The sequence below is a fragment of the Nestor notabilis genome, unplaced genomic scaffold (genome assembly GCF_000696875.1).
Source record: "Nestor notabilis isolate BGI_N333 unplaced genomic scaffold, ASM69687v1 scaffold10585, whole genome shotgun sequence".
NCBI classification, from domain to species: domain Eukaryota; kingdom Metazoa; phylum Chordata; class Aves; order Psittaciformes; family Psittacidae; genus Nestor; species Nestor notabilis.
The window spans coordinates 8,123-34,217 of NW_009928915.1; the positions used below are offsets into that span (position 1 = coordinate 8,123).

General features: G+C 41.7%; 1 protein-coding gene across 1 annotated transcript; it reads right to left on the reverse strand.

Moving 5' to 3' along the window:
• Positions 1-21,155: 21,155 nt before the first annotated feature.
• Positions 21,156-25,999, reverse strand: MED21 (mediator complex subunit 21; the record flags this gene model as incomplete). The annotated part of the gene is made up of 3 exons (XM_010014749.1): positions 21,156-21,332; positions 23,729-23,829; positions 25,885-25,999. Coding segments are annotated over 3 exons (393 nt in total), but the record flags the coding sequence as incomplete, so codon positions are not given.
• Between the last annotated feature and the right edge of the window lie 96 nt (positions 26,000-26,095).

Sequence of the window (26,095 nt, forward strand, 5' to 3'; positions counted from 1 at the left end):
TAATATTAATCTCATATTTCGGTGAAGAAATAAACATTTAAAAGCCTATGAAGGATGTATGACCCAGTCACAGATATAGCTCTAACACAATTCAAAGGATCATTTAATATTGCTAACTACACCTTTGAAGCAGCCTGAGTGGGTATTTAATACTAGGCCTGCTGCTGGGGGAGTGAGCAGACTCTTAGAGGGGTATTGAAGTGTTATGCCACTCAAAATGCAAAGTGCCTCGGGGGCCCTGATAGCTGCTCTTTGTTCGGGGATGAACATGCCATATCTTCTCACTCCTCACCATCAGTGTCCCTGGGGCTGTGCTCTGACCAGAATTACAAAAATACATTTACATTTACCTCCTTTTCCCAGTAGGATTAAATGCTACACAGGGGTCTCAGCCAACTGTAAGCAGTTCCCTGAATAAACTACAAAGTAGAAGAAAGGTGTCCCTGCTCATGGCAGGGGAGTTGGAACTAGATGATCTTAAGGTCCTTTCCAACCCTAACTATTCTATGATTCTATAAAAGAAGAGGTGGTACCATGTAGACCAGCTACTGTGGTGCTTAAATGTACCACAGGCAACTGTGGCCTCCAGCCCTTCCTAATAAAGGTCTGAGATGTCTCCCTCCAGCCTGAGGTCCTCTCTGCAATGTCACATCCATGCTGCAGAAGGCAGGTGCAGAAGGAACTGACTCCTGGCCCATGGTTCAAGTGCTGTCTGTAGATCTGTTGTCAGGCACTTGCACACACCAGCAATTAGATCACTTCCCCCATACCAGAAAATACTTACAGTAGGGCAAACCCTCATCAGAGCACTCAAGTTTATCAGATCACATAGTATAATGGGGCAGGAATATTTCAAAGAAGGAGACTGACTTGACAGAAAGAAGGAGAATTTATTTATTGAAATAGTCTAATTGTGCAAAGTAGAATCATAGAATAGCTTGGGTTGGAAGAGACCTTTAAAGGTCATCTAGTTCAACCCACCTTGGGGAGCAGGGACATCTTCAACTAGAGCAGGCTGCTCAAAGGCCCGTCCAACCTGACCTTCAATGTTTCCAGGGGTGGGACATCCCACCTGTTCCAGTGTTTCACCACCCCCATTGTAAAAAATTTCTTGCTTATATCTAGTCTGAATCTACCTTTTTTAGATTAAAACCATCACCTGTTGTTCTACTGCAACGGGTGCTGCTAAAAAGTCTGTCCCCATCTTTCTTGCAGGCCCTGTTTAGGTGCTGGAAGGCTGTTATAAGGTCTCCCCAAAGCCTTCTCTTCTCTAGAACCTAGAGGACTCCAACTCTCTCAGCCTGTCTTCATAGGAGAGGTGTTCCAGCCCTCTCATCATTTCTGTGGCCCACCCCTGGATCTGCTCCAACAAGTTCACATCCCACTTGTGTTGGGGGGCCCCAGAGCCGGACACAGTACTCCTTTGCAGGTAACTCCTCTGGCACCCCAGTCCTTAGCTGCTCCTGCAGATTGTCTGGCAAGTTTTCTGCTCTTGATGTATTTAAAAAAAAAAAAAAAAAGAGAGAGAGAGAAAGATATATGTATATATTTATCATTAATCTGGGTATTTTTTGTGATTTGTTCTAAAAAGTCCTGCTTTTTGGCCACCCTTATTACAGTCTTATATTTAATCTACCAGAGTTTACAGTCCTTTCTCTTTTCTCCCTTTGGACATGCCTTCAGCTTTTTGAGCTTTCTAATGCCTTTGCTTGCTAACAAAGCTGGCTACCTTTGGCCTTTCTTCAAGCCTTTCTGAAGAGATGGTATGTACTTGCACTGCACTACCTATACAGCATTCCTCAGCAACTTCCATCCAGCCTGTAGGGACTTAATTCTCATAGCTATCCCTTTTAATTCCTTTTGAAACGCTTCCTCATGTTTATACAAGTTCCCCTTTCTGAGGCTGAACATATGTGTCATGGATGACATGTTGTCATTGCTGACCGATGTGCGGCAATGCGCACATCTTCCAGGGTCAGCACTTGTGCCCACTGAAACTCCAGCCTGAGCAATAAGCTCCTGCAGCAGAGCTTCCAGGGGAAAAAGAGAACTGAAGTGGTCCTCCTGCTAAACATTCCTAATAAGCAGCATTTTCTGTATGACTTGTTAAAAAGGGGAACTCAGGTTAAAGACCAGAGACGAGGCTTTTATTCTGCTAAAGAGATCTAGCTAGCCTATATTTAGTAAATGGTATTGAGCCCATGTCTCAGAAATTGTAAGCAAGATGACTAAGAAGTCTGTTTGTCCTGGCACATGTGAGGTCACTGTTTGTGCACTGCAAACAAGGAAAAGGGAGAGAAATTAGAGAGAAATTTTAGACTGGAAAAGCTTCCTTGAGGGGACTAACTGGTTAAGCAGCTGCTACTTTCTGGAAAATCAGGCACAAACCTTGTTACAGGTACAACTGCAATTCAGAGGGTGGCAGGAATAATGCAGCTGTAGGAAAGTCAGTTCAATGTGTTATCAGCTAGAGAAGGCAAAATGAAAGAAATGACCTTTGTCGTATTTTTACAGTTTCCCTGAAGCACAGAGGCAGACTGTGGAGTGATGGGAAGGGTGCAGTTCCTATTAGGAGTGACTGTGCATTTAGCTGTATTACAAACATGTGGCCAAATAACAGCACACCCAAACCCACTTCTTTTTCTGCCTCCTTTACCTAATGATAGAAGGAAGTCTTAAGATGCAGTCTTACCTGCAGACACATATTAAGATAACAGAAAACTATCATGTCTGATCTCAATCTTCTTCCTAAAATTTCAGATCCTGAAGGATCAGATCAAAAGCCCAAAACCAAGCTCTGAGAGTCCTCATCATGTGTGTGGCAAGTTTGGAAATGTGTCAGGAGACCTGTATCAAACAAGTCCTCTCTGATGCACTGTAGGGACCTTACCCAAAAGTTCTGACTAATCCAGAAGAGCTTTAGTGTAGTGGTGACTTCGGGTGTATTTGTATAAATGCAGGAAAGAGAGCAAAATGTAACAGTGAAGACCCGTGCAGTGTAACCTTGGACAGGTTAGTTATGATGGCAGCTTGTTAGGTGGTAAAGTGACACGCAAAAATGTAAACTGAAAGCGCAGATATCACTTGCTTAAGTGTCTGCTTCAGCAGCAAAACAGTCTCATTTACCAGTGTTTTCTAGTCTGTGTGAGGGAACATCAGCATCAGTATTTTTACAGGAGGAGCTGTCAGGTGCCCTCCCCAAAGGGGTGGATGCACGGGGATTCTTCTGCTCAGGAAACACGAAATCTGAATCTCAATTTCATAGTTCCAAATGGAATTAAAATCCATTCAAGTCAAGCTGGATATTTCCCTTGACTTTGAGCATTCTTCAAAGCTGAACTGGCTTGGGAAGACTAAGGCCATGGAGAAGGGTTGGGTGGAAATGATCAGCATATGGATGCTTGTTCAGAAAATACCAATAACTTTTGTGACAGCTTGATACTGACTTTGAAAACAAAGAATGAAAATGAACTTATAAGTGATGAGCAGAGGAACGGTTTAAAAACCCAGTTAAGGTTTTATCCACATGGTCTTAGTCTTAGTCAAAGATTCCAAGAAGCAAAAGCACGAGGTCAAGTAGCAGCTTGACCCCACTTTGTCTCCCAGACAGTGACAAATGGTAAGCTGGAAGGAAAATCTCTTCAGGCACGTGCCGTCTTTTCCACAGCTAACCTGAAATTTTACATTTAACTGATTTTGATGCATGTGGACTGAAGATGGGGTAGAGAATAATAATGTATGCTTCGGTGACTTTCCCATAACACAGAAATAACAAATAGGTAATAAAAGTGCCACAGACATTGATGAAATACAGACTATCCTGTTCCTTTGTTGTGTTTTTGTCCCTAAATATAACTCAATATTGTGACCATGTTCTTAATGGTGACCTTCAAGCTTAAAAACAACCTGGACTTGTGGCTATATATACACACACACAGAAAGGCACTCTTCTTTCCGACAGAGAAAACCTAGCAGAGGTAAAAATCCATTTTCCCCAGAGGCTTTCTTCTTCAGAAATAGTAAGAATAAAATATCAAGCATTTTGGCTTTCCTGAGACATTTCTGGGAAGTGTCAGAAATACTGTTTTCCTAGCTTCTGCCTGAAGGAACTAGGGAATCACATCTTTAGCATAGACATCTCTACTCCCAAATGTTTCCCCAAGTATTTGTGTTCTGTTTGTTCTCAGTTATTGCTTTTTTCCCAGTGTAAATCATAGTATATCTCTTGAAACAAGCAGTCCTTTCTCTTCTTGTATTGCCTAGCTAGTTAACCTGTGTCAGAGATGGAATTGTGAGAATTCAGGAACTTTTGGGTGCTCAAAGTGCCCTATCTCTCTCTGGTCCTTTTGATTCTCTTTCCTGTCCCTGGCTTTGTCCTCCCAGCCTCCTTCTCTGGTATACTTAAAGCTATTTCAAGATATAAATCAATTAACAGTGTTATGGAACAATAAAAAAAAATAGAAAAAAAGGAGTCTTTAGTGCTTTTACTATGAACAATACTGAAGAGGGTTTTATTTCAAAGGTTAGAACATAACAAACACTAAGGCAAAGCAAAAATGTTTTTAGGAGGGAAAAAACAATTAGAGTTTGCCAAGAGAATGGCTCTCCTTCCTCCCATGGAAAAAAAAAGAAGCCTGCAATGACTTTTCCAAGATTTTTGGTTCTAAGATGATTTGGTACCAGGAAAAGAACTGATGAATAATATCTAAAAAGGAAGATAGATAAAGATTTGTTAACAAGTCTTTTCTTTGAGGCAAACAGTGGTCATCACTGTAGGTCCATTAAAAAGTCCTGGCAAGATATGCTTGGGGAGGGCTGATGGAACTTAGCCTTTGACTTCCTCACAGCTGGGATTTATCCCTGAAGGAAAGTGAAGAGATATGAAGACCTTCTTCTGTGTTGTGCAGCAAGTGATTCTCAGCTCTGATCTGCCAGCTCTTCCTTTGGACAGGACAAGGCAAAGATTGGAGCCAGTTCTGGCAGTACTCGTGGCACAGATTTTGGGAGCCTGACAGGATTCCCTAAAATGAGATGATACTGTTTTGAAGGGTGAAGCACTCTAAGCTGCACAAGTGAGCAAGTGAATAGATGGCAGAAAAAGGAGACTCTATATCTGAGGCCCTGTAAGGAGGCTTTTTGTCTTTTGGCAGAAATCAAGCCCAATGATGGCAGCACTTTCAGATATTGCTCCAAGATGTCGGTGAAACCACCCAGACAAATCCTTGGCATCTCTGCTTGAACCTGAAAGCAACTGGTGGGCACAGCCTTTATGTAGTTTCTTTCCAGAAGGCTTAATTAAGTCCAGCTGGATTTGTGGGAATCCTGACGTCTTTCTCCAGGGGAGCAATTTCACAGAGCACAAAATCTCTTGCAAACACCCAGAGTTTCTGACAGCTGTATCATTATCTCACCTTTTTTGTGAAGCCAGGAATAAAAGAGAAATCTTTTGTGTTGTGTGTGTTTCTTCCACACATCACACTTTTCAGTCACTCTTATCCTGAAAACGTCTGTTTCCTTTCCATGCTCTTATCCTGTACATTGCCTTTACTGGGCTCCAGCAAATGCAAATACAGGTCTTACATGAATGGAAAATCAGTGTATTCCTGTGAAAAAGCTTTTGTACTGCTGCTTCTTCTCCCTGAGCCCACAAATGATTGTACTGGTTTTCTTACATCCCTCTGGAGGGACAGAGGCAGCATCCTTCTTTGTGTCTCAGCACTCATAGTCACAGCGGTGTTAAAGTTCAGGGGTTTGTTTAAAGGTCTCTCACTTGCATTCAGAGGCTCAAAATGTTCCAAACAGCAAACACTGCAGAAGCAGGGAAAGACAAACATGGACAGGGAGAAATATATCTCGAAGTAAAACTTGCTCTGCTGAAGGCAGTAAGCTTGGCTTCAGGAGTGGAGAACTGTACCCCTCAGCCCAGCAGAAATCCCTGTTTTTCTGTAGGACTAAAAGGCATCTGTTACATCCTTGCATTTTGGTGTATGATCCAGTGATATGAAGAGTGGATGTTTTCTGTAATTTTTGTGCCTGTGTCTATTCATGGTGCCTACTTCAGCTTTAAAAACATAACCACAAGTGCTACTACAGGCTTAAGAGTTTTATCACCTGCAGGGTCAGCCAAATGAGAGTTTTCCATGTAAGGAAACCATCTCAAGATGTTGTCTTTCTCAAATCTAGCCTTCATACAAGGTCTAGACTTAAAAGGGTTATTTGAAGTCCTACTACAAGCACATGCAAGCATGAGGCAGCGTTATCTTCAAACAGCTCCTATCTTGATCATGAGCCATATTTCCAGGCTTCTCCCTGGAGACACAGCAGGACTTACAGTAAGCACTAGCTGTTACTTCATCTCAGCTCTACAGCGTGTTTCAGAAGGGGGTGTGAGGCCATGGTTCAGAGGGGTTTGTAAGCCAAGAGGAAGTTGTGAGTGAACATAAAAAGATGCAGACAGCCTGCTTGAAGTGCAAAGTTCACTCTAGCTGGGCTTTAAGGTGTTTTTTGTATAGACACAACAGAAATTCAAGTTCACATGAGTACCTGGGAGGTTTCTAACAAGATCTGGAGACAATGGAGGGGTGGGACTATTCAGATCAAACAATCTGATTTGACCATATTTCTAACTCTGAAAATACATTTCATGTGAATACAAAACTTTGTGCCCATTGAGATCCAGTGTAATTCTTAATTTTAGAAAGTAGATGAACAATTTCCTGAACAAAGCAATGTATGTAGAATAAGAACTGATAGAAAACCTCAAAGTAAATAAAATATTATGGTCCTTTTTCCATGAAACCACATGACATACTGTCCTGGGTTCAGCTACAGCAGTCATTTTGTCTCCTTCTTAGTAGCTGGTGCAGTGCTGTGTTTTTGACTTTCAGTCTGGTTACGTAATAACATCAGCTGCTAAATGACTGTTCATTCTGTATGACTTCATTCTCCAGGCACAAAAATACTTAATGAAACAGCATTTTAGTGGGTTTTTCCCACCTGATTCAACCCATGTAGTGCTAGAAACCTTACAAGGCTGTTCTCTCAGAGCCCATTCCCGCTCTGGAGCAGGCATGCAATGTTTGTGTGATTCTGCAGAGTATGTACTTTAGGAATCTGAGCTCCCTGATAGAGGAAGTGAGTAACTTGTTTTGACTTCTGTGGCAGTTACTCATATCCTGTGAGGAGACAAGTGGGAAGGGGGGAAAAAACCGTAAGAAGAAGAGGATCCAAGAAAAGAGATGGGGGGGGGGGAGGGGTGGCGGGGAGGGAGATGAAATGTCAGTCAGTGAAGCCTCAGTTATATTCCATCCTTTGCTGGCACAACCTAGAGAAATTTGTCCTAATTGCAAGAACACAAGTGGAAGGACAGGAAGAGAATCCCTGATCATTATGATGTCCTTGGGTATCTTTTAAACATTTTATTTTTCAGTAGCACATAGAATAAAACGAAAATGTTAAATACAACTTCAAATTTGTGTTCACAGGCAAACACTGTATGTGTGTGTGGTGTCTGTATACATATTCATATGCACAGAGCTATAGGGGAATTTTGGTATTTAGGAATAGAGCTGAAAAACATGTAGCAGTTAACTAATACTTCATGAACTACTTCAGTTTCAACCCTGACTTGCCTATTGCTTTCTGGATCAAATCTAGTAATAACTGTGTGTAATACTTGACAAGAAGAGCCTTTACTGTGCACAAAAATGTGTCACTCAGGAATATAGACAGCCCTTGACCAGTTACATTCAGATTTGCCTATTCTTGGTTCAGGTACAGAAATGCTGGGTGATGGAAATGACTAACCGACTTTGGCCAGTGGTAACAACACAACAGCAGCTTCTTTTGGCACGGCAGGAACCACCTACATTTCTACAGTGCTGTTACTATGGCTTTCTCTGCCCCTCCAGCAAAGGAATTTCTCCAGAAGAGGGATGAAGGGATTCAGTCAGTGCTGAGGGAAAGCTGAGTCAGTGGAAGGCTTGGTTGCAGTCTTCCCCGGTGTTTGGGAATGCTAGGTCTGGCAATTTGATTCAGGCTTGTGTCACTGCAAAGTGTTTTATGGCATGGTGTGCATGGGCCAACAACTGGAGCTGGCTACAACAGCACCAGCTGACACTAGCATTCTCTAAAGAAGTCTATACTGTATTCAATTGATTTAGTCCCTAAATAAAGGTCATTAATTTCTCCAGTAAGTCGGGGGCAGACAGGGACCATGATGAGAAGGCTGATCCATTGCTTCCCAGCAGAGGCAGTTCAGAACATGCATACCTTGGAGCAAATGGTATTGCACTAACACATCAGATTATGCCCATACATAAGTGCTGAATCAGGGCCATAAAGAAGGCTAAGTCTAATGCACTTACTTAAAATGCTTCCTGAAATGTTTTGGAAACCTCTAACATCAACTGAGATTGCGTTCCTAAGAAATGAGTTCAAAATAGGTCAAGGCAGGCTTATTTTTATATTGTGAATAAGCCAGAGGTACTTTAAAAAGTTCATCAAACTGCTTGCCTGACATTTAAGGAGACCAGCAATGCCACCTGGAAAATACTGTGCCTAAAATCACAGGCATGTGGGACATGAAGGGTGTAGAGCTTCACAGGAACATTTAAGAGCAGTTTTAACTCACTGTCACCCCATAACCCACTGCACACACAGCATCTATCCTGGATCTTTTCTGGGAGGGAACTATAACCTCACAGAAACTTGGACCTTCATAAGCAAAAGTAAGTATTTATACAGGAGGAAAATAAAATGAGGAAGGGTGTGAGGAGGGGGATGAAGATCAAAATTTCTCCAAATCCCTTTGGCAAAGAACTCCTTTTCCCAGACTTTGACAATAGATGTTATAAAGCCCATGGCTAATGTGTTTCTAGTCTCCAGAAGCTTCTGATTACAGTTTCTGTCTCCACAGACAGCAGCTCTGGGGTTTTTTTTTTCTGGAGAAAGCATTGCTTACATAGCAGCAGGAGGGGGTTATGAGCAGCAGAGCCAACTGCAAGGCCGATGGGTTTTGGCAGGTCAGCTGTGCCAGGTCCTTGAGGCCAGAGAGCCTCTGAGGGAGCACAGGGGTGAGGGTGTCACTGGATATTGGCAAACACAGAGAGCACCTGTCAAGACACCCACTGATAGAAATATATTGAAGCCAGGCAAAAAAGGATGTAAAGAAAAGCTTTGCAGAGTGAGTGCAGGAAAGGCCAGAGAGGGAGCATTCATGGGTCTCTCTGCCAAGAGATCAAGGTGGTGAATCCAGCTGCCTTAGCTTAAACTCAGTCTAAAGGTAGAAGGGATGATGGGTCAAGGAGACAAGGTGCAGACAGAGTAGGTTAACAAGCAATCGTGTGATGTCTGCAGTATTTTACTACATTTGTCATCTATTAGCGAGTTTCCTTTTCTCCCTCTTTCTATCTCCCATCTTCTGGCACTCAGAATGATTTTGCTTTAATGACATACCAACAATTTAGAATAATCATTTGCTTTGCCAGTGTGGTTGAAGACCATTTAGAAATATTTAAGTCTGTATTTCTCATGGGCCTGTAAAGAGCCTTAACCCTGGGTATGGCCCCAGGAAGTGTGGGACAAGCACATAATTCACTGCTCAGAAGCAGATGGTACCAGACTCTCCTCCATATAGACACCCATCCTGGCTCTTAGGCAGCATATGATCAGCCTTTGGCTGAGAGAAGTTTCTAAAGGATGATTTGGTGACCTTAGTAATAAAACATTGCACACAATGTTCACCTTTTGTTTTCTACTAACTGTTCCTTGTTTATTCACTTTAATTAGCTACCAAATTTAGCTAGTTGTTTCTAGTATCTGTTACATGAGTATTTAGGTCAAGCCAGCCTACCTTTAAGAGAGACAAGAAGAATTGTATCTATCTGAATGTCTGTGCCTGTGGCGTGAATCTGAGAACTCCCTGAAGTCTTTAAAATGGGATTATTTATCTCCCTGCTCAGCACCTGAAGCTATTTTTAATATTGATATGCCAAAGTATTGACAAACCTATCTGATAAGTAAACATAGCAATTATGTATGGGCATAATCTTGGGAATGACGTAAGTCTGCAAAACCCCTGTCCCACTACCTCACCAAGAAAACATTAATGAAAACGTTGTGATTAGTGAGAAATGTCTGGTCAGCTTAACCATTAACACAGACTGAACTATTCAACCTTCTTAATAAAGGCAAACTCACAGGCAGTTCTTGTGGGATGACATTTTCCCTGGGTGACATCACTCTACAATAATTTCTTGAAAACACCGTGATGAAACAAGTATTTTGACCTTTCCAGACACCTGTGAGTCAGCCGAGACTGCTTTTTTCTACCCCCAAGTAGAGACAGTTACAGAGCTAGTCTTCTGAAAGCTGTGGCAGTGACAGAGGCACTAATACAAAGAGTAATTGAAGCACGTTGTTGATATACTCTGGGTCCCTCAACTTCTCAGTCAATTAGGCTTTTTTTTCCCCACCCAACCTATTCCCATTACACAAGGTTTATTTATTGTATATCTCAATCACTTGCAGTATTAAAACATGCAAGTTTTTAAAATCTGGTTAAATTGCATCATGGTTTTTTGGAGTATCATTATTCTGTCTGCAAGCTGGCAGCACCTCCCTAACTGAGGCGGAGGAGAAAATCAGCATTGAGGCAGGGAACTTTAAAAATACAGGTTTCATACTTTAGTCTAATGTCCAAAGCACACTGCGGCTTTGGTCATCCATGTGCATCTATATCCCCAGTGGCAAAGGGACACCCCTGCCTCATTAAACTCCTGTTGAATTGCAGCAGGCCCTAGTTCTTCCAGGGTCCTTTTATCCTGTCACACCGCAGGGACAGCTGGTGTGTGGTGGAGACTCAGACCCTGTCTGCATTGGGGAACTCAATTGATTCGTTGCTTGATTGACTTGCTCCATTCTTCATCCTGACATACTCATTTGCTAATCTCCCTGGTAACAAAGGACAGTTTTGTCCAAAGCCAAAGTCATTTCATCTTGTGGCCAGCATGAAATGAAGCGGTAACATGGTTCATTGGGTAATCTGCTTAAAATCACTGTAATGAAAGACACAGGGGAAATCCCTTCCTACTGGTCTGAGGCAAAACACTGGGTTTGAATGGACAGAGAATAACACCTGTCCCTCCAGATGGGGTACTGGTGCCAGAAGAATGTTTGCACTCTTCTTTTGTTGTGGATAATGAAAGCAGTTTGTTTTGAGACCTGTCTTTCTAGCAATTACTTCAAAAGCTAAACCAACTTACAAATTGACAAAAGAAGGTAATACCAAAGTATACCTTTTCATCATGTAAACAGTATACATATTAAATACAGTCAAACTAGTCTGTATAGGACCTGCAGTACCTTTCGAGTACCCATTGTTTGCTGCCCAATTCCTTAACATCTAATTACATTTATTTTGATTCACCAGCGAACCTTGAGATCAAGTTGGCAGGACAGTCTCTTGTATGAAAACCTCATTTTAGAGAAAAAGCAGGTAAAAGTATGGCAAAGCAAACAGCAGAAACAGACACAGCCATACAGGGCTGTTTCATCTGAGTCACAGAAAATAATTCACTGTTGCTTTATCCCAGTTCAGAATGAACATGTCTCCTGTCACAAGCTGCTAAGCAGATATTTCACTTATCAGGACACACAATTCAACTAAACCGGCCATTCAAGTGTTAGATTATCAGCAAGGGACTAGCACATACTCTTTTTCTTGCTGCAGTACTCTTTTGCTGTCCTTCCCATCCCACACAGCAATCCTTTCCATGTACATCCTAAGTCCCTATCTATCCCCAAAGTTTATTATGTATTATATTCGATCCATTTTGACTGAGAGGATTTGAGATTTGAACGTAAGCTACTCACCTTCCAGTCCAGAGCCCTAACTTTAGAGTTACAGACTGTTCTGGAGTAGTGAACCTTCACATCCCTTTTCTTGATGGAGCACTTTTACTCCATGTATCATTTGTGCAAGGACTGGAAGCTGCATCTTTCCTCCTCCCCTTGGATACACTGACTCATACTAGAGTACGAACCACTTCTACACATTCTCAATCTGTCTTTCTGAATTAGTGACAATTTGATTCCAGATGAGGTGGGACATCTGTGAGAGAAAAGCCTATCACGGGACCTCAAGGATGTTCTACAGAGTGGTATGTAGGGCATGACCTGAAAACTGTAAGCAAAAATGACCACAGTCTAAATGCATTCTCTACAATAAGACTTTTTTTACTTCAAAATGCTGTTCTTCTAGACTAAAAGACTGACCTGAAGATGTGCTCTCAAAGGCCTGACCTGAAGGTTTTGGAAGAAAGGAATCCAGCTCCTGGGGACAATCCAAGGTGGTCAAAACAAGGAAAAGTGCTTTGTTGCAATCAATTTTGACACACTTCTAGGTTTATGAAGGGTTAAAATACCAGAACAATGCATTTCTGGCAAGTCCAACAGCTGGCTCTATTGTGCCTGGTATAGGAGTTCCTGAGTACGTCAGGATTATGAATCATAGGAGAGAATTAAGAGTTCTGCAGTGCAGTGTCTCCTTGCAAGCACTCCAGAGCAGCCCTGCACTCCCATTTTTGGGAAAGGACATTCCCTTGACCTCAGCGGGGTATTGTAATAAATCTCTCTTAATGCCAAAGAGGTCAGATTTTGTGCGTAGGTTACATCTGAAGTAACGTGACAAGGACTAAACACAGGATGAAAATGAAAGGGGCTGCCAGGGTGAGCCAGACCAACTGTACACCACCACGTGGTATTTAGTTCAGAAGCATCCAGTCACACAACCCCAAACACTGAAACCACAGAACAACAGCACCTCACGCCACAAGGTTATAGCACCAGACGCCAAGAGCCACAAGTACTAGAGTAGCACAGGAAGCAAGCACAGGTGATCAAAGACGCTGTAAGGTACCCTTTCCCTTGAAATCTGTTAGGTTCCCAAGAAACTTGTTAGATTAAGTGCCTCATAAGAAATAATTTTAACAATCCCTGTCACTAAGAGTGGGGATGTTGTCTTTCTGAACTTAAGTTTCAGGATCAGTCTGATGCTGAACCTGTGGGTCAGACATACCAGTGCAGCCCCAGTGAGAGTTTCCAAAGCAAGCTGCAGCTTTCATGTACCCCACCCAGCTCTAGCTGTGTTCACAGTTGGGTTGAAAAAACATTACGCTTTGAAAAGCTATAAATCATAACATGACCTGCTCTGAAGACAGATAAGTCTGAAAAAGTACAGTTGACTGCTGAAGTTCAGTTGCCACACCTCAGTGCCAGATGTTACTGACAGAAAGGAACCATAAGTTCCATTTACAAGGCAGACTATGACCTGTTTATGCTTTAACTTCATTATTTGAGAAGTTATGTTATTGCAGCTTTATTCTGGCAGCAATCAAGCATTAAGAGGCGTGCAGAGTGTAAGCATAGTCTTTCTTACTGTGGTAACTATTATCACTTAATTACTCTAAATGACCAGATTAATTTCTGATGCTGCTCCATAGGATTCTTCCTGAAACAGCGTCCCTGGAATAAATGTTTTTCTTATATTTTAGCCTACTAAGCTACAGTCTATTCCAAAGCCCACCAATGTCAGGACTTCAGATGAGGTCAGCATCCACTGTGGCACAACAGACAATTAAATATAACCTAGTCATAAATACCAAGTAACACAGCTATGGAATACTCACATCTACAGGTGCCTGGGTATTTTCTTAAATCATAAAAACAAGCTCATGACACAACTTTTATGAAAATTGATCCCTTACTCCCTGGCTACACCTAAGGTTAAACCACCACCTTTTAGCAAACCTCACCACCTGAACTCCTGCTCCTGTTCAAGAGGCTGGCGGGGTTTAATTACTTTTAATTAAGGACAAGATGGAAGGAACCACATAGGTGAATGTGGCTGTACACTCATTACTTGCAGCTGCTGCAAAATACCTGCAGAGGAAGCAAGATAGAGAAGCAAACTAATGTGAGGAGTAGAATAACACTTTGCACGCTTGAGCACACCCAAACAAGTCAGAGCTGCTCATTCTGCCTCATTAGAGGATTTCACTCCCTCTAAGCTCACCAGCAGCTTCCTCCACAGCTTGCTGGAATCATGGGAAGGATTCCCCTTGTCACTGATCAGCATTAGCAAGAGCAGATCCCACTCTGTGCTCCTTGTACATCTGTCTGACACACTGAAAGTCTCAGGACTTCTGTAGCACGTAAGAATTTCAGCTCATCTTTGATAACAGCACCTACTAAAGCAGCACGTTTTGAGCTCTTGGATGGCTAAAGCAAGCTGGAACAGATCATCTGTAGGCATCTTTTTATAGCTGGCTCTCACAGTGCAAATTAAAACCACATAATTTTAAACAGTTGTATAATTTTACATTCAAACTCAGTGACTTTTGGGGAAGGAGGACCATGTCGTGCATCCTTTAGGAATCCAATGTAGGTGTGACTTAGCTTCTGCATTCATGAGGCTGAAGGCATGTCCATGCTTCAGTCCCAACCCTGCCGGTGGTGCTGTAGGGAGAGCTATGGAGCGGGAGCCCCAGGAGAGAGGAGGACGTACCACAGCAGGAGGTCTTATGCTAGGTGGACATTACACACTCACTTGCTGCCCTTGAAGTCACCTAAAATGTTTTTTCTTCTCCACTGCAGTGTTTCCCTTCCATCATTTTACACTGTGCCTCTTTCTTTGTAAATCACATGGTAAATGTACAGAGAGGCATATGCCCTGCTTCATGGCCTCTGGTCAGGTAGCTTTACATAAAGCTTCCACAGCTTTACACACACAGACCTCGTCCCACTGAAATAAAGGGTCTGCCTCCTTTCCATCAGATGCCATTTGACAAGAGCTGGGTGATCCTGCTTTCATTTTTACAGTAGAACTGGGATAAATTGCTGCACCTTCATTGCACCGCTGCACAAGAGAAAGCTTCCTGATGGCAGCTTATTGCAATTTCTACACCACCACCAAGTGAAAACCCCCTTTGCCAAAGCTCTCCTTTCAATCCCAGGTCCGTTAAGCACACAGGGTGCTCGCTGTCACATACAGAGAAGTTTCTCTAACTGCAGAATCTGAAAACTGGCCACTTTTCAAAATTAGTACTTGCTTATGTTGAGTGATGATGTGATTATTCAAAATAGAATGGCAGCCAACTGTCACCCGAACCCACCCTTTTTCTGATACCTCTGGGAAGGAAGCAGAAAGAGGGGACCCTGATTTTTTCTTTCAGAAAGGCGTACGCTATTTGGTTGTGTACAGTTGTATCCTGAAACCTTTCCTTTAACATGCCTCTTCCTCAGCAATGAGATAAAATTTGCCTTCCCCTGTTTTTCCCAACTGAAGGCATCAAGCAGACTGTTAAGTTCTTCCTAGTCATCATTCTGCAGACACCTGGAGAAGGCACCAGAGAGAGACCTGTGGAAGCCCCACCACCACAGTCTCAGTGCGAGAGCCCTCTTCTTCGGAGCTCTTCGCTTCAAAGGTGTTGTCCTCTTTATGGATGTGGCTTTTCTCCCTTGGATTGCGACTTGGGAAAACGATTATGACTTTTCTCTAGCACTTGTGGGAAGTTATTGTGTAGTCAATCGCTTTCCCACACAGCCAGAGAATGAAGCACGTTGTTTCCCGAAAGAGGGCTTTGATTTCAATCTTCTCTCTTTAAGTGGGCAGGGTGGAGAAAGGATGTTTTGCAACCAAACTGCACAGTCCGTACTCAGCTACAAATTTCCACTTCACAAAATTAATTCATTTAGTCCTTCAGTGAAGTGTGTAAGGCTAAAGAAGTTAAATTCAGGACCCTGATAGCAAGTAAATATCAAGTTAAAATAGTGAAAGAGCTGTTTGTACTGTTGTGCTCTACTACTTGAGTGTTAGCTATAAACAGAAATTCAGAAGTAACATGGTGATGGTCTAAACAGTTTTAAAATAGATATAGCCCCTTCGTGCTCAGAGCAGGAGCTGAAGATGCTTGGCTACTTGGCTATGCTGGTTGAGTACAGCAGCAGCAAGGATATAAAATTCCTGGTCTGCTTGTTTAGCTACTATGAAGAAGAAAGGTTTCCTACAAGGCTTTCCAAGAAACAAAAATAAACATAAAACCTGCATGTAAGTGTACACAAACAGCATGTAGTAATTGTAAAGCTACGCTCCTACAAAGCATGTTACACTACCTTAAGACAGACAAAACCTTCCTGAAGATCATTTCCACTGTGGATACTGCTCATTGCAAGCACATAAAACAGAGTGGCTGCCCAGAGAAGCTGTGGCTGCCCCATCCCTGGCAGTGTTCAAGGCCAGCTTGGATGGGGCTTTGAGCAGCCTGCTCTAGTGGAAGGTGTCCCTGCCCACAGCAGGGGAGTTAGAACTGGATGAGCTTTAAGGTCCCATCCAGCCCAAACCGTTCTATGATTCTATGTCATATCTGAAGCATGAAAAAACACCTTGTTTGCAAACTTTGTTTTCTGTGCCCTCTGTTGCTAGTAGATAGTCCTAACGATCACGGGTAAAAAGGTCCTGTCAGTCAATGATCAATTTGTTCCTAAGTCAATAAAAGTAATTCAAACTTTCTGCTATAGAGTTGAAAGAAAAAGCTAGAATAAAACTTTTGCTCTAGTCTCAGGTTCGGTGCCTGAAATTAGGGCTTTTATTATTCCTTATGTAAGACTACCTAACAAGCTATATAAAACACAAATACAAGTGCTTTCTATAGAGGAGTTTGCCTTTGTCTAATAGTGAGTCAGCATCATCTGACAGATCAATTTTCTCTGAGTGTAGGATGTGGATTTTGCATATCACGCTCTCCAAGGGCACCTGTTGGAAACTTGGGTCACTACAGCATGGAATTTCACACCACACACAAGGTCAACTCAATGGCCTCCCAGTGCAGAGACCCACATCGCAAAATCTCATCAATAAGAATGAGGCTGATACCAGATACCTGAAGTTTTCTGTCCTCCAGATCTGCCTTTCTAGAAAGAGGACAACAACATTCCTTAATACTCCCTTGGTTCTTTCTGAAACTGTTAATGTGTCCAGTATCCATAGGATCATTCAGGTCAGAAGGGACCTCAGGAGGTGTCTAGTTCAGCCTCCTGCTCCAGGGCAGGTCAGCTGTGAGGTCAGATGAGGTTGCTCAGAGCTTTGTCCAGCCAAGTCTTGAAACACCTCCCATGATTTCCAGCTTCTCTGGGGACCATGGTTCCAAAACTTCATCGTCCTAATGTTGGAAAAGCTTTTCCTCGTGACCAGTCTGAACCTCTGTTGTTTCAATTTATGTCCACCCTGCACTGCTCTTCTGCCATGCACCACTGTGCAGAACCTGGCCCTGCCTTTCCCATAACCTCCCTAAAGGTATGGCTTCAGTTAGGTGCCCACAAAGCCATCTCTTCTCACAGCCTCGCTCCCTCACCCTCTCCTCATGAAGAACTTGTAGTTTATCAACATCTTTCTGATGCTGGTGGCCCCAAACCGTACAGAGCATTCCAGATGCAGCCTAACATGTGAGGTAATCACTTTCTTCAATCTACTGGCTGTGCTCCTGCTAACACAGCCCAGGATGCTGTTGGCCTTTCTTATTGCCAGGGCCAGCTGCTGGCTCCTGTTCAGCTTGCTGCCTGCCAAGACCCCTAGGTCCACTAGAGAAGAGCCGCTCCCCAGCCAGGCAGTCTCTGGCCTGTTTTGCTGCAAACTTCACAAACTTTTGATACCAATTCTGCAGGGATGGCCAGGACCCCTTCCCCGTGCCACACACAGCAGAAGCTCCCAGATGTCCAATGATGATCTGCAGTAGTAAACGAGGATTAACTTCATAAAGACAAAGCTAAAATATTGTTAATGCCCTTTTCCCAGTATCTTTAAAAACAAGTGTACGAATTCCTCCGCATTCTTGTATCTGAAAATGAGAACAGCTGCCACGAGGTGTTCCTTTCCTGTGAGCATGGTTGTTTACAGTAAAGAATACTAGGCTTTGATCACCCACTTGTATTTACTAAATTGATTCCAACATCTTTGCCAGTGGGCTGTATGGATTCTCAGCATGAGATGCTCCTCTCATTTGAAGTGGTCGAGATTGTTTTTCAATGGATTTTTCCATTATGCTCTGTGCTATCTTTCTCCAAAGCACAATTTGTTCCCCGGGCAGTGCTCCTTGTCCAACACAATATGCAGAACCGTTTTATATCTTGCTCAATACTTTTGTTTTCTTCCCATGGTGCTTTATCTCCATTTATTCTCTTGTCTCAACCCAAGTTTCCTTTTACAGCTCTCTCACATGTAACAAAATACATTTGGTAGCAACTGTTATGTAGGGTTTTTTCTCCCTCACCCTCCCTCTCTTTGGTGTTAGAAGTCTGGATGCAGTCAAGACTCCTCAGGAATGATACAATGCTTTTTTCTAAAGGTATTTGCACACACCACACCCCCCCCCTTTTTGTTTGTACTGAAAGCTGGGATGCTAAATGGTATGGACACAGTAATCCTGCATGCCCTACAACTCCTGCATGAATACCCTCACACAGGAGATCACTACCAATACACACTGTTTTTAAACAGATATTTAAAGCCCAACAGCAGGGCTGGACAGATCAGCATATCTATAAGAGAGAGGAAAGGAAACCACATCCCCCGGCCCCAATTTAAAGCTTTATCCACTAAGACAGCTATAGCAAATTGACGGTTTTCCCCCTTCTTCATGTCAGAGCCCGCCAAAAGACACACAACCTTACTAAGCTGCAGACTGTAGAAGAGCAGGTAAAGATTTACAACAGCTAGTGCAGCAACACAACACACAAGAACTAGTGGGGTTGTGCATCTCACAATACTACTCACCAAAACATTATTTCTCAAGGAAAAAAAGAGCAATTTTGCTCTTTATTGTGTTACTTGCTTTTAACTGTATCACAGACTACATCTCTTAAATCAGCAACATTCACTAAACTAGACACAAGTACTGAAAACCCAAAGGTACTTATATCTCTGGTTAAGGTTTACTTCCAAGTGTGATTAACTGATACTGATACACACTTTAAGTGGGCTACCATGTTCAAACGAACAGCAACTGAAAGAAAAAGTTTCTAGAGTTAGGCAACAGCAGGCTGCAGAAATACAGCAGTTTTCAAGCAGGAAAAGTAGAAAAACATGAAATTAAAAGAACTGTTTTGTTCCTTACATTGTACATCATCTCCCACAGCAAAAGTTTCCAGGTTTGCAGGTTTGAGGTGATACACATGTTGAGCTATGCCAGGGAATCTACTGTGAAGATCTAACCCCTTTTCCAGCAATGCAAAAATCTCAAGTTAAAAATCCACAAGCAAAGCCCAAACATTTCACTCTAAGTTTTCTAAGTTCACTATTTTAAAAAGCAAACAAAAAAATCTGCCCCACCCCCATCTTGAGACGCATTAGATGCAGCTTTTCCAACCATAAAAACCCAAACAACCAAAACCAGTCCCCAGGACTGACTTCAAATGAAAACCTGTCCCCTCTAGCCTCCTCAGGACACAGGCATATTTACACAGCTTAGTTACTCACCACTGCCATTACTCAATTTATTAAGACCCCATTACAGAACTGGGGCTCTGCTGTAGCCTGATCACCTCCCCAACTGTTTTTCCTTCTGTAGAATCTGGATAGTACAAAAGCCCTACAAAAGCAGACTAAATTTATGACTACAGATATGCAAATTTGACAGAATAATATTAAATATTTAATACAGTACCAGTCTAATTAAATACTGCAGGTTTTGTATCTGTTACAGGCAGGAACAGCTTTGTACTTTTTAAATCCTCAAACCAGGCTGCATATAAGATGTATCCTGTGCTATGTTACACTCCTCCTTTCACTAGTGAGCAGCTGCATCTAGTTCTGTAAGCATCAGCGTGCTAAAAACATACCTGAATTGCTCTTATCTGTCTGTAGGCAATAGCAACACGTGTAACTTTCAAGTTAATGACAGTATATCCAATATACAGCAGTAGGTAGTTTTGATCAGGAAATCAACAGCTATTATGTGGCAATAAATAGCATCCTACAGCAATGCAGGCTGCTACCTCAGAATTACAGAAAATTACTCATCGTTCGACTCCAAGTTCACACACTGATCCCTACATTATCTGTGGTTGTTTCCCCTTCCCCCCAGTATAAAAAGAGTTGTTGGTATTTCTATAGTGCTAAGATGAAGAGCATTCAGTGATTCAGTGCGCGAAGATAAACCCCACATTGGGGATGACAGGCCTCTTACTGCTTCTGATCACAGCATTCACGTGGCAGCCACCGCTTACACTGAACAGCAACATTACATAATAAGTTATTTTCAGTTTCCTCATTGCTAACTTCTTCCCAGTCGTCCAATGCTTCCTCATTGCTGTCTGCTTCAGAGGCGTTCACCACTTGCCATGAGAATGCAGAGTATCAGCAGAAGCAAAGAAGTGACATAAGCAAGTAAGAGTGTGTAAGCAAGAGTGGCAGTAATAGAGTCAAAGACCCATTTTTGATTTTCAAACAATAATAAATGCTAGTATCAGGTATTTGCAGATTTTTTTAAATGAGATGTTCTTGCCAATGGCAAGAACACTATGCTGCAAACATGAGAGTTTACTTATCCCTTTACTTGCTTTGTAAAGGGTAGTAAACCAGCCAAGCAGTGATTCAAATGTTTAATTCCCATTTCTGTTAATTAGAACAGATGGCCACCACTGTATTCACATCATTGTCTTGCACTGTCTCCATGGAACTCTGCTAATCCAAGTGTGTCTGTCTGAGCCTTACAAAAAATACACCAAGAATATAAAAGCTTGAAAGTAGACACAAGTTACACCAATACTCTTAATATATTCTCCTTTTGAATTCCATTTAGGCACTAAGGCCTGTGTAATCAAGACAACAAATCAGATTGAAGTCAGACATATTTATGAACAGAAAAGAAAGCTGAGCAATTAGTATTGGAAATCAAGGAAACATACACCAGTACACGTAATTCTAGAACAGAACCACCGGTTGTGCAGCAGGAGCGTTTCTCATACAAAACCCTCAGTCTGAGCTGTGCAAAAAGCCGCTGTTACCGCCGACCAGAGCGCTCGAGCGTCCCGCGGGGCCGGGCTGGGTGTCACATTGCTCTGTGACGCGACTTTTCCGCGGGACGCGCTGCCCTCTGGCGCTACGAGTCGGGAAGGGGCTGGCTGTGGGAACCGCTCCTCGTCTTCAGCTGTGACTGGGCGATGTCTGCCAGGGCACTCTGGATCTTCTCCAGCAGCACATCCCCACGATAAACTACCTCTTCCAGACGGGCAGCTGCCTCGTGGTTTTCTTCTTCTAATCGATGCAGGCTAGCGGCCTTTAAAATAAAAGCGAGAAAAGTGAGGATCTTCAAGGAGAATACAAAGTTGGCTTTGCTACTAAAGGATGGTGATGGAACAGCCTGTGCTCCCTAGTAAGGAGGAAGATTCTCTTTTAGCCCCTGAACTACATACTAGCAACTTATTATAGGTTGCAGCCTAAACCAGTACATATCCATATGGACCAAACACAACACGCACCCCCACCAGACACAGATGTTAGCTTCTTTCATACTACAACTCATGGCTCAGTGCAGCTTTTCTGGACAAGAAGTGAGAATTTATCCCTCTCCCCACTCCCTTAACTGAAAGGTGCTCCACTCCACCAGATGTAAGCATAACGTAGTTCCAACCTCCCTGCCCATGGCAGAGGATTTGGAACTAGATGATCTTTAAGGGCCCTTCCAACCCAAACAATTCTGTGATTCTGTAACTTATTTAAATCTTTCTGTTAAATAGCAATTAAATAGCAATAAATTCTGTTAAATATTTCAGGTGAAACTGTATTATCTAACCTTTTATTTCTTCAATATTTTGTTTCAGAACCAAACTGCTTTTCAGTTAGACAAAATTTAGTGGAACATTTTAACTTAAAGTATTCTGATACTTTAAAATATTTACCAAATTTAAAACTACTAAAACTTGTTCTAGCTGGATACAGAAGAGACAAAACTAAATAGTTTCAAACTAGCATTTTTTTCGAAGCAGCTACACAGGTCCTTAAGAAGTCATGCTTAAGGTAACTGACAAATTCTATCCACATATTCACCTTCTGTTGTGCAACACTGATGTCTTTAGTGACAGTTAATACACACATGAAGGACTTGATAGCCCTTGGAGGAAGGGTCAGAGAAGGAAGATGGCAAAACATGAAAGTTTGAAATTGAGAAGCCAGCTCAGTTCCATCAGTCTTGGTTGTTAAATGGTTGACTGCAGGTAAAGATTTGAGCAGGGTATGTATTGCCAACTTCACCACAAGGGAACCCAAAAGGGATGGGTAAATTGTACTGGGCATTAGTGTACCAGCCCCTTTTATCATTTAAGACAAGCCTCAGATATGAAATATGCACTAAGACAACATTAGAAAAAAAAAACCCAAACAGATTGGCCTAAGTACACTCTATTAGCCAAGTGTCTGTCAACTACTTGTCAACAAAGCCTACATGTATTTTAGTGTTTCAAGCACCTTCAAAACGGTTTTTTTTTAAAGAACATCAGAATATTTATTAGTCTTCGTAAAATGCCTTTGAATAGTTACAGATTATCAACTCGGGTGAAAAACCTTCACGTAATCTGAAAGCAGTTCTAAGCTTCTCAGAGAAACATCACTCTGCATTCTGAAAAGAAGATACTTGGTGCAAATCTAGCTAGCACTTAGACAAAAAAGAAAAGAAAAAAACCTGCTGTTTAATAGGCAAGATCTGTAGAAATAACAGAAAAATCCCAAACCCCAAACCCAACGCAGCCGCATTCTTTGAACTTTGGGTCCAAGGCATTTTTTGCAAGTCAGAAACAGCTGAGTATTGTGAAAGGATTTCCAACCTGTTTGCAGCAGTTCAGCTCCTGTAAGGCAGCGAATGGAGGCTGTGATACTGGCTGCACCTGCTAACAGCTGCCTGGCCAGCAGCTGTTTTCCCAAACTCTTACTAAGTACCTGTGGTCTAAAGAGGGAACGAGCAAGAAACAAAAGCACCAAGTTTGCTGGTCCAAAGAAGGACACCTTATTACCAAGAATTGAAAGCAGTGTTTTGTGACAGAGTTGAAAAACTTAAAGGTTACCCTGCAAGCCTTTTAACAACCTGAGACACTAGAAGAACAAAAGGCTTCAGTAAATCGTTGGCTCTGCAGCTATAAAGTAAAACACACTTCTAGTGAGCGAGGGGATGTGAAAGATTATCCAAGGGAAACATAACAAAAACCAAAACAACAACAAAAAAAATCAGAATCAAACAAAACCCAAACCAACAAAAAACTAAACCAAACCAAACCCAAATAAACCCCCCCCCCAACAATGCATAAGCCCTCCCACAAGGCATCAGTCCTGCTGCATCGGTTGTATTAATATTTTAAAAGCTAGGGGAAAAAAAAGGGTAGCAGTTTCCAGTATTGCAGTGTTATGACAAAAGTACTTCTAAATAAAACCCAAAACCACATTCTAACAGAAAACTACGTTTTAAATATTCTCACCGTGTATAATCTTATTGAGAACTAGATGCAAGTTCAGTATTTCCACTAATCCTATATAGTACTCACAGGCTACCCCTATGAAAAATTCAGGCTTATAACAAAATCATTGTTTAAGACTACATGGCCTGGAGAGTAAAAAAAGTGTTTTAAAGCAGAAAGAAGCTTGCCTTCAATCATGTTGTGATATTTTAATAAAGACCACTCTCACCTGCAAAGCTGCTGTTGATTCTTCACTCGGCAGGGAATCTATTAGAACATCAATATCTTTTGCAGTTCGTGCAATCAATGCTGCAAACAGCTGGGCGTACTCTTTAAGAAAAGACAAGTCAGCCTACTCAGTACAGGATCAGAAATCAGCACAGCTCCGTACGCATAGCACAGAAAGCTCTGCAGACTACAAGGATGCAGGTGTTAAAAATTCTCCTATATGAACAATAGTATTGCAACTGACAGGAACTCAATTATACAACAAGAAGATAGTTTGATTCCAATCCTAGATTAAACAAAGTAACTGATTATACAAAGGGCTGGGCTTTGTATAAATGAGAAAATGGCCAGAACTCCATCATGGTTAGCCAGTTAAAAAATTACTGATACCAGCATTAAGTGTCCTAGTCACTACATAAAGTATTGAGAACTATCTAGAGACTCTAACTTTTCAATCCTTGCCTTGAAGTCTGCCACTGGACTAGAAAAGGATACAAAGATAGTAATTCAAATAAGATGGGTTATTTAAATCATGCTAAGCCACAGGTCACTGATGAAATAATTCGAGCTTTTTTAAAGAAAAAGAATTCCTATTCAGCCACAGAAAAAGTGAATTTGCCCCTGAGAAATGGAAAAGCATTGGAAGTTTGTAATGGAGCTTAATTTAGCTGCTACATCATTGAAAGACCTGCATGGACATTTAATAAGAGGCACCATGAACAAAACCTCCCCACATGGAATCAGATCCATTCGTTTTGAATTAAATTCATTACTACCACTAAAATACTGGAACTGCCTTTTTCAATTTATAATTTAAGTTCTTAGATATTTGTTTATATTGCTTGGTTCCTGAACAATTTGTGGAAGCAAGAGCAAACACTTTCTAATGGCAAAAATCTACAGAAGAGATTGACATTTTTAAAGGTACACTTTGCAAAAAAAAAAAAAAACACAACAAAAAAAAACCTAACAAGAAAAGCAACATGTCCACTTAAAGCTTATTCAGGGTCACCACAAGGTTTATCTGTAAAGAATTTTAAGGCCTGCTTATTAAGACTTCAAATATCTAAAGACACATATCTGGTAATATTGGTTTTCCTCATCAGCATGGCTAACGTGGCTGTATGATTTTACTGAAGTCATTGTACTCAGAATTTTAGGAAAAGATAAGTCAAAAGAGCAGTCAGTCATGACCTACTATTTGAATACCTTAACAAAGCTTCTCGCTCCTGGCCCCACACTGGTGCCGGCACTTGGGAGAGCAGCAGAGAAAATGGGGAAGCAAACAAGCCTTTCAGCTGACTCTCCCAACTAATCCAGTATCTGAGAGCAAACCACCACAGACCACCACTAAAAGAACTAGTATTCACATGTCCTAGAAAGTGCACCACTGCACTCCAAACTCCCTAATATCCTATCAGATAGACCTCATCTGATACAAGAGATATGTAAAATATTATTGGCAGGGGGAGGGGAGATGGAAAAAAAAAAAAAATGAAGAAAAAAGATTCAAGATTAGAATAATATGGTTATTTAAATAGTAAATTGAAATTCTCAAATCAGAGAGAACTTTTAGCTTGCTTGTTAATTTCAGTGTCTTAGATCAATGAAAATGGTCTAAGTGTTTCTTGTGTCTCTCTAAAACCCCAACCAACCCCAAGACAGAACATCCAACAGCAAAACCACAAATGCCAATGGGGAGATTCAACATGACATTATTCCTTAATTAACTACATAGGCAGATAATACATGGAGAAACACAAATAATTAAAAGCTTATGACACAGAGAATTTTAAACATAATTTCATAAAAACACTAATTGTTTCTAAAGAGACTTATTGGAAGTAAAGGACAACTCACTAGCAACTTCTTGCAGCTGTCTTATTAAAATGGTTTACATCTGTAGAGTTACTGTATCTGTGCAAAGAAACCAGCACCAAAAATCCACTGTAATGCTTACTTAACAATTATAATATTTTCATGATCACAATGTCATGCAACAAGTGCAGCTGACATCAGTTTATGACTTAATTTCAATCTCTCTATGAGATACCAGTGAAATTGTCTGCACGAAACAGAGCACATATTTTGTGTGTTGTATGTACTATATCAGAACACGTTCACATTTTGTTAGGAGACGCAGAGAGACAGACTTGCCTTCCGTTGGATTAGCAGGCTGATCTTTGTTTATTGCTGTCTGGATGTTGCTGAAGGAGGCTGGGGGGCCACACTGCTGCAGCACTCCAATGGCATTACAGAACTGGTCTGCGAGCTGCAAGCAGGGACGAGATCGTTAATTTATTTCAACAGTAAAGCTAACTCAGGTTTATTTTGCACCTCCTCCTCCAGCCTGGCGGCAGGTGGGAGC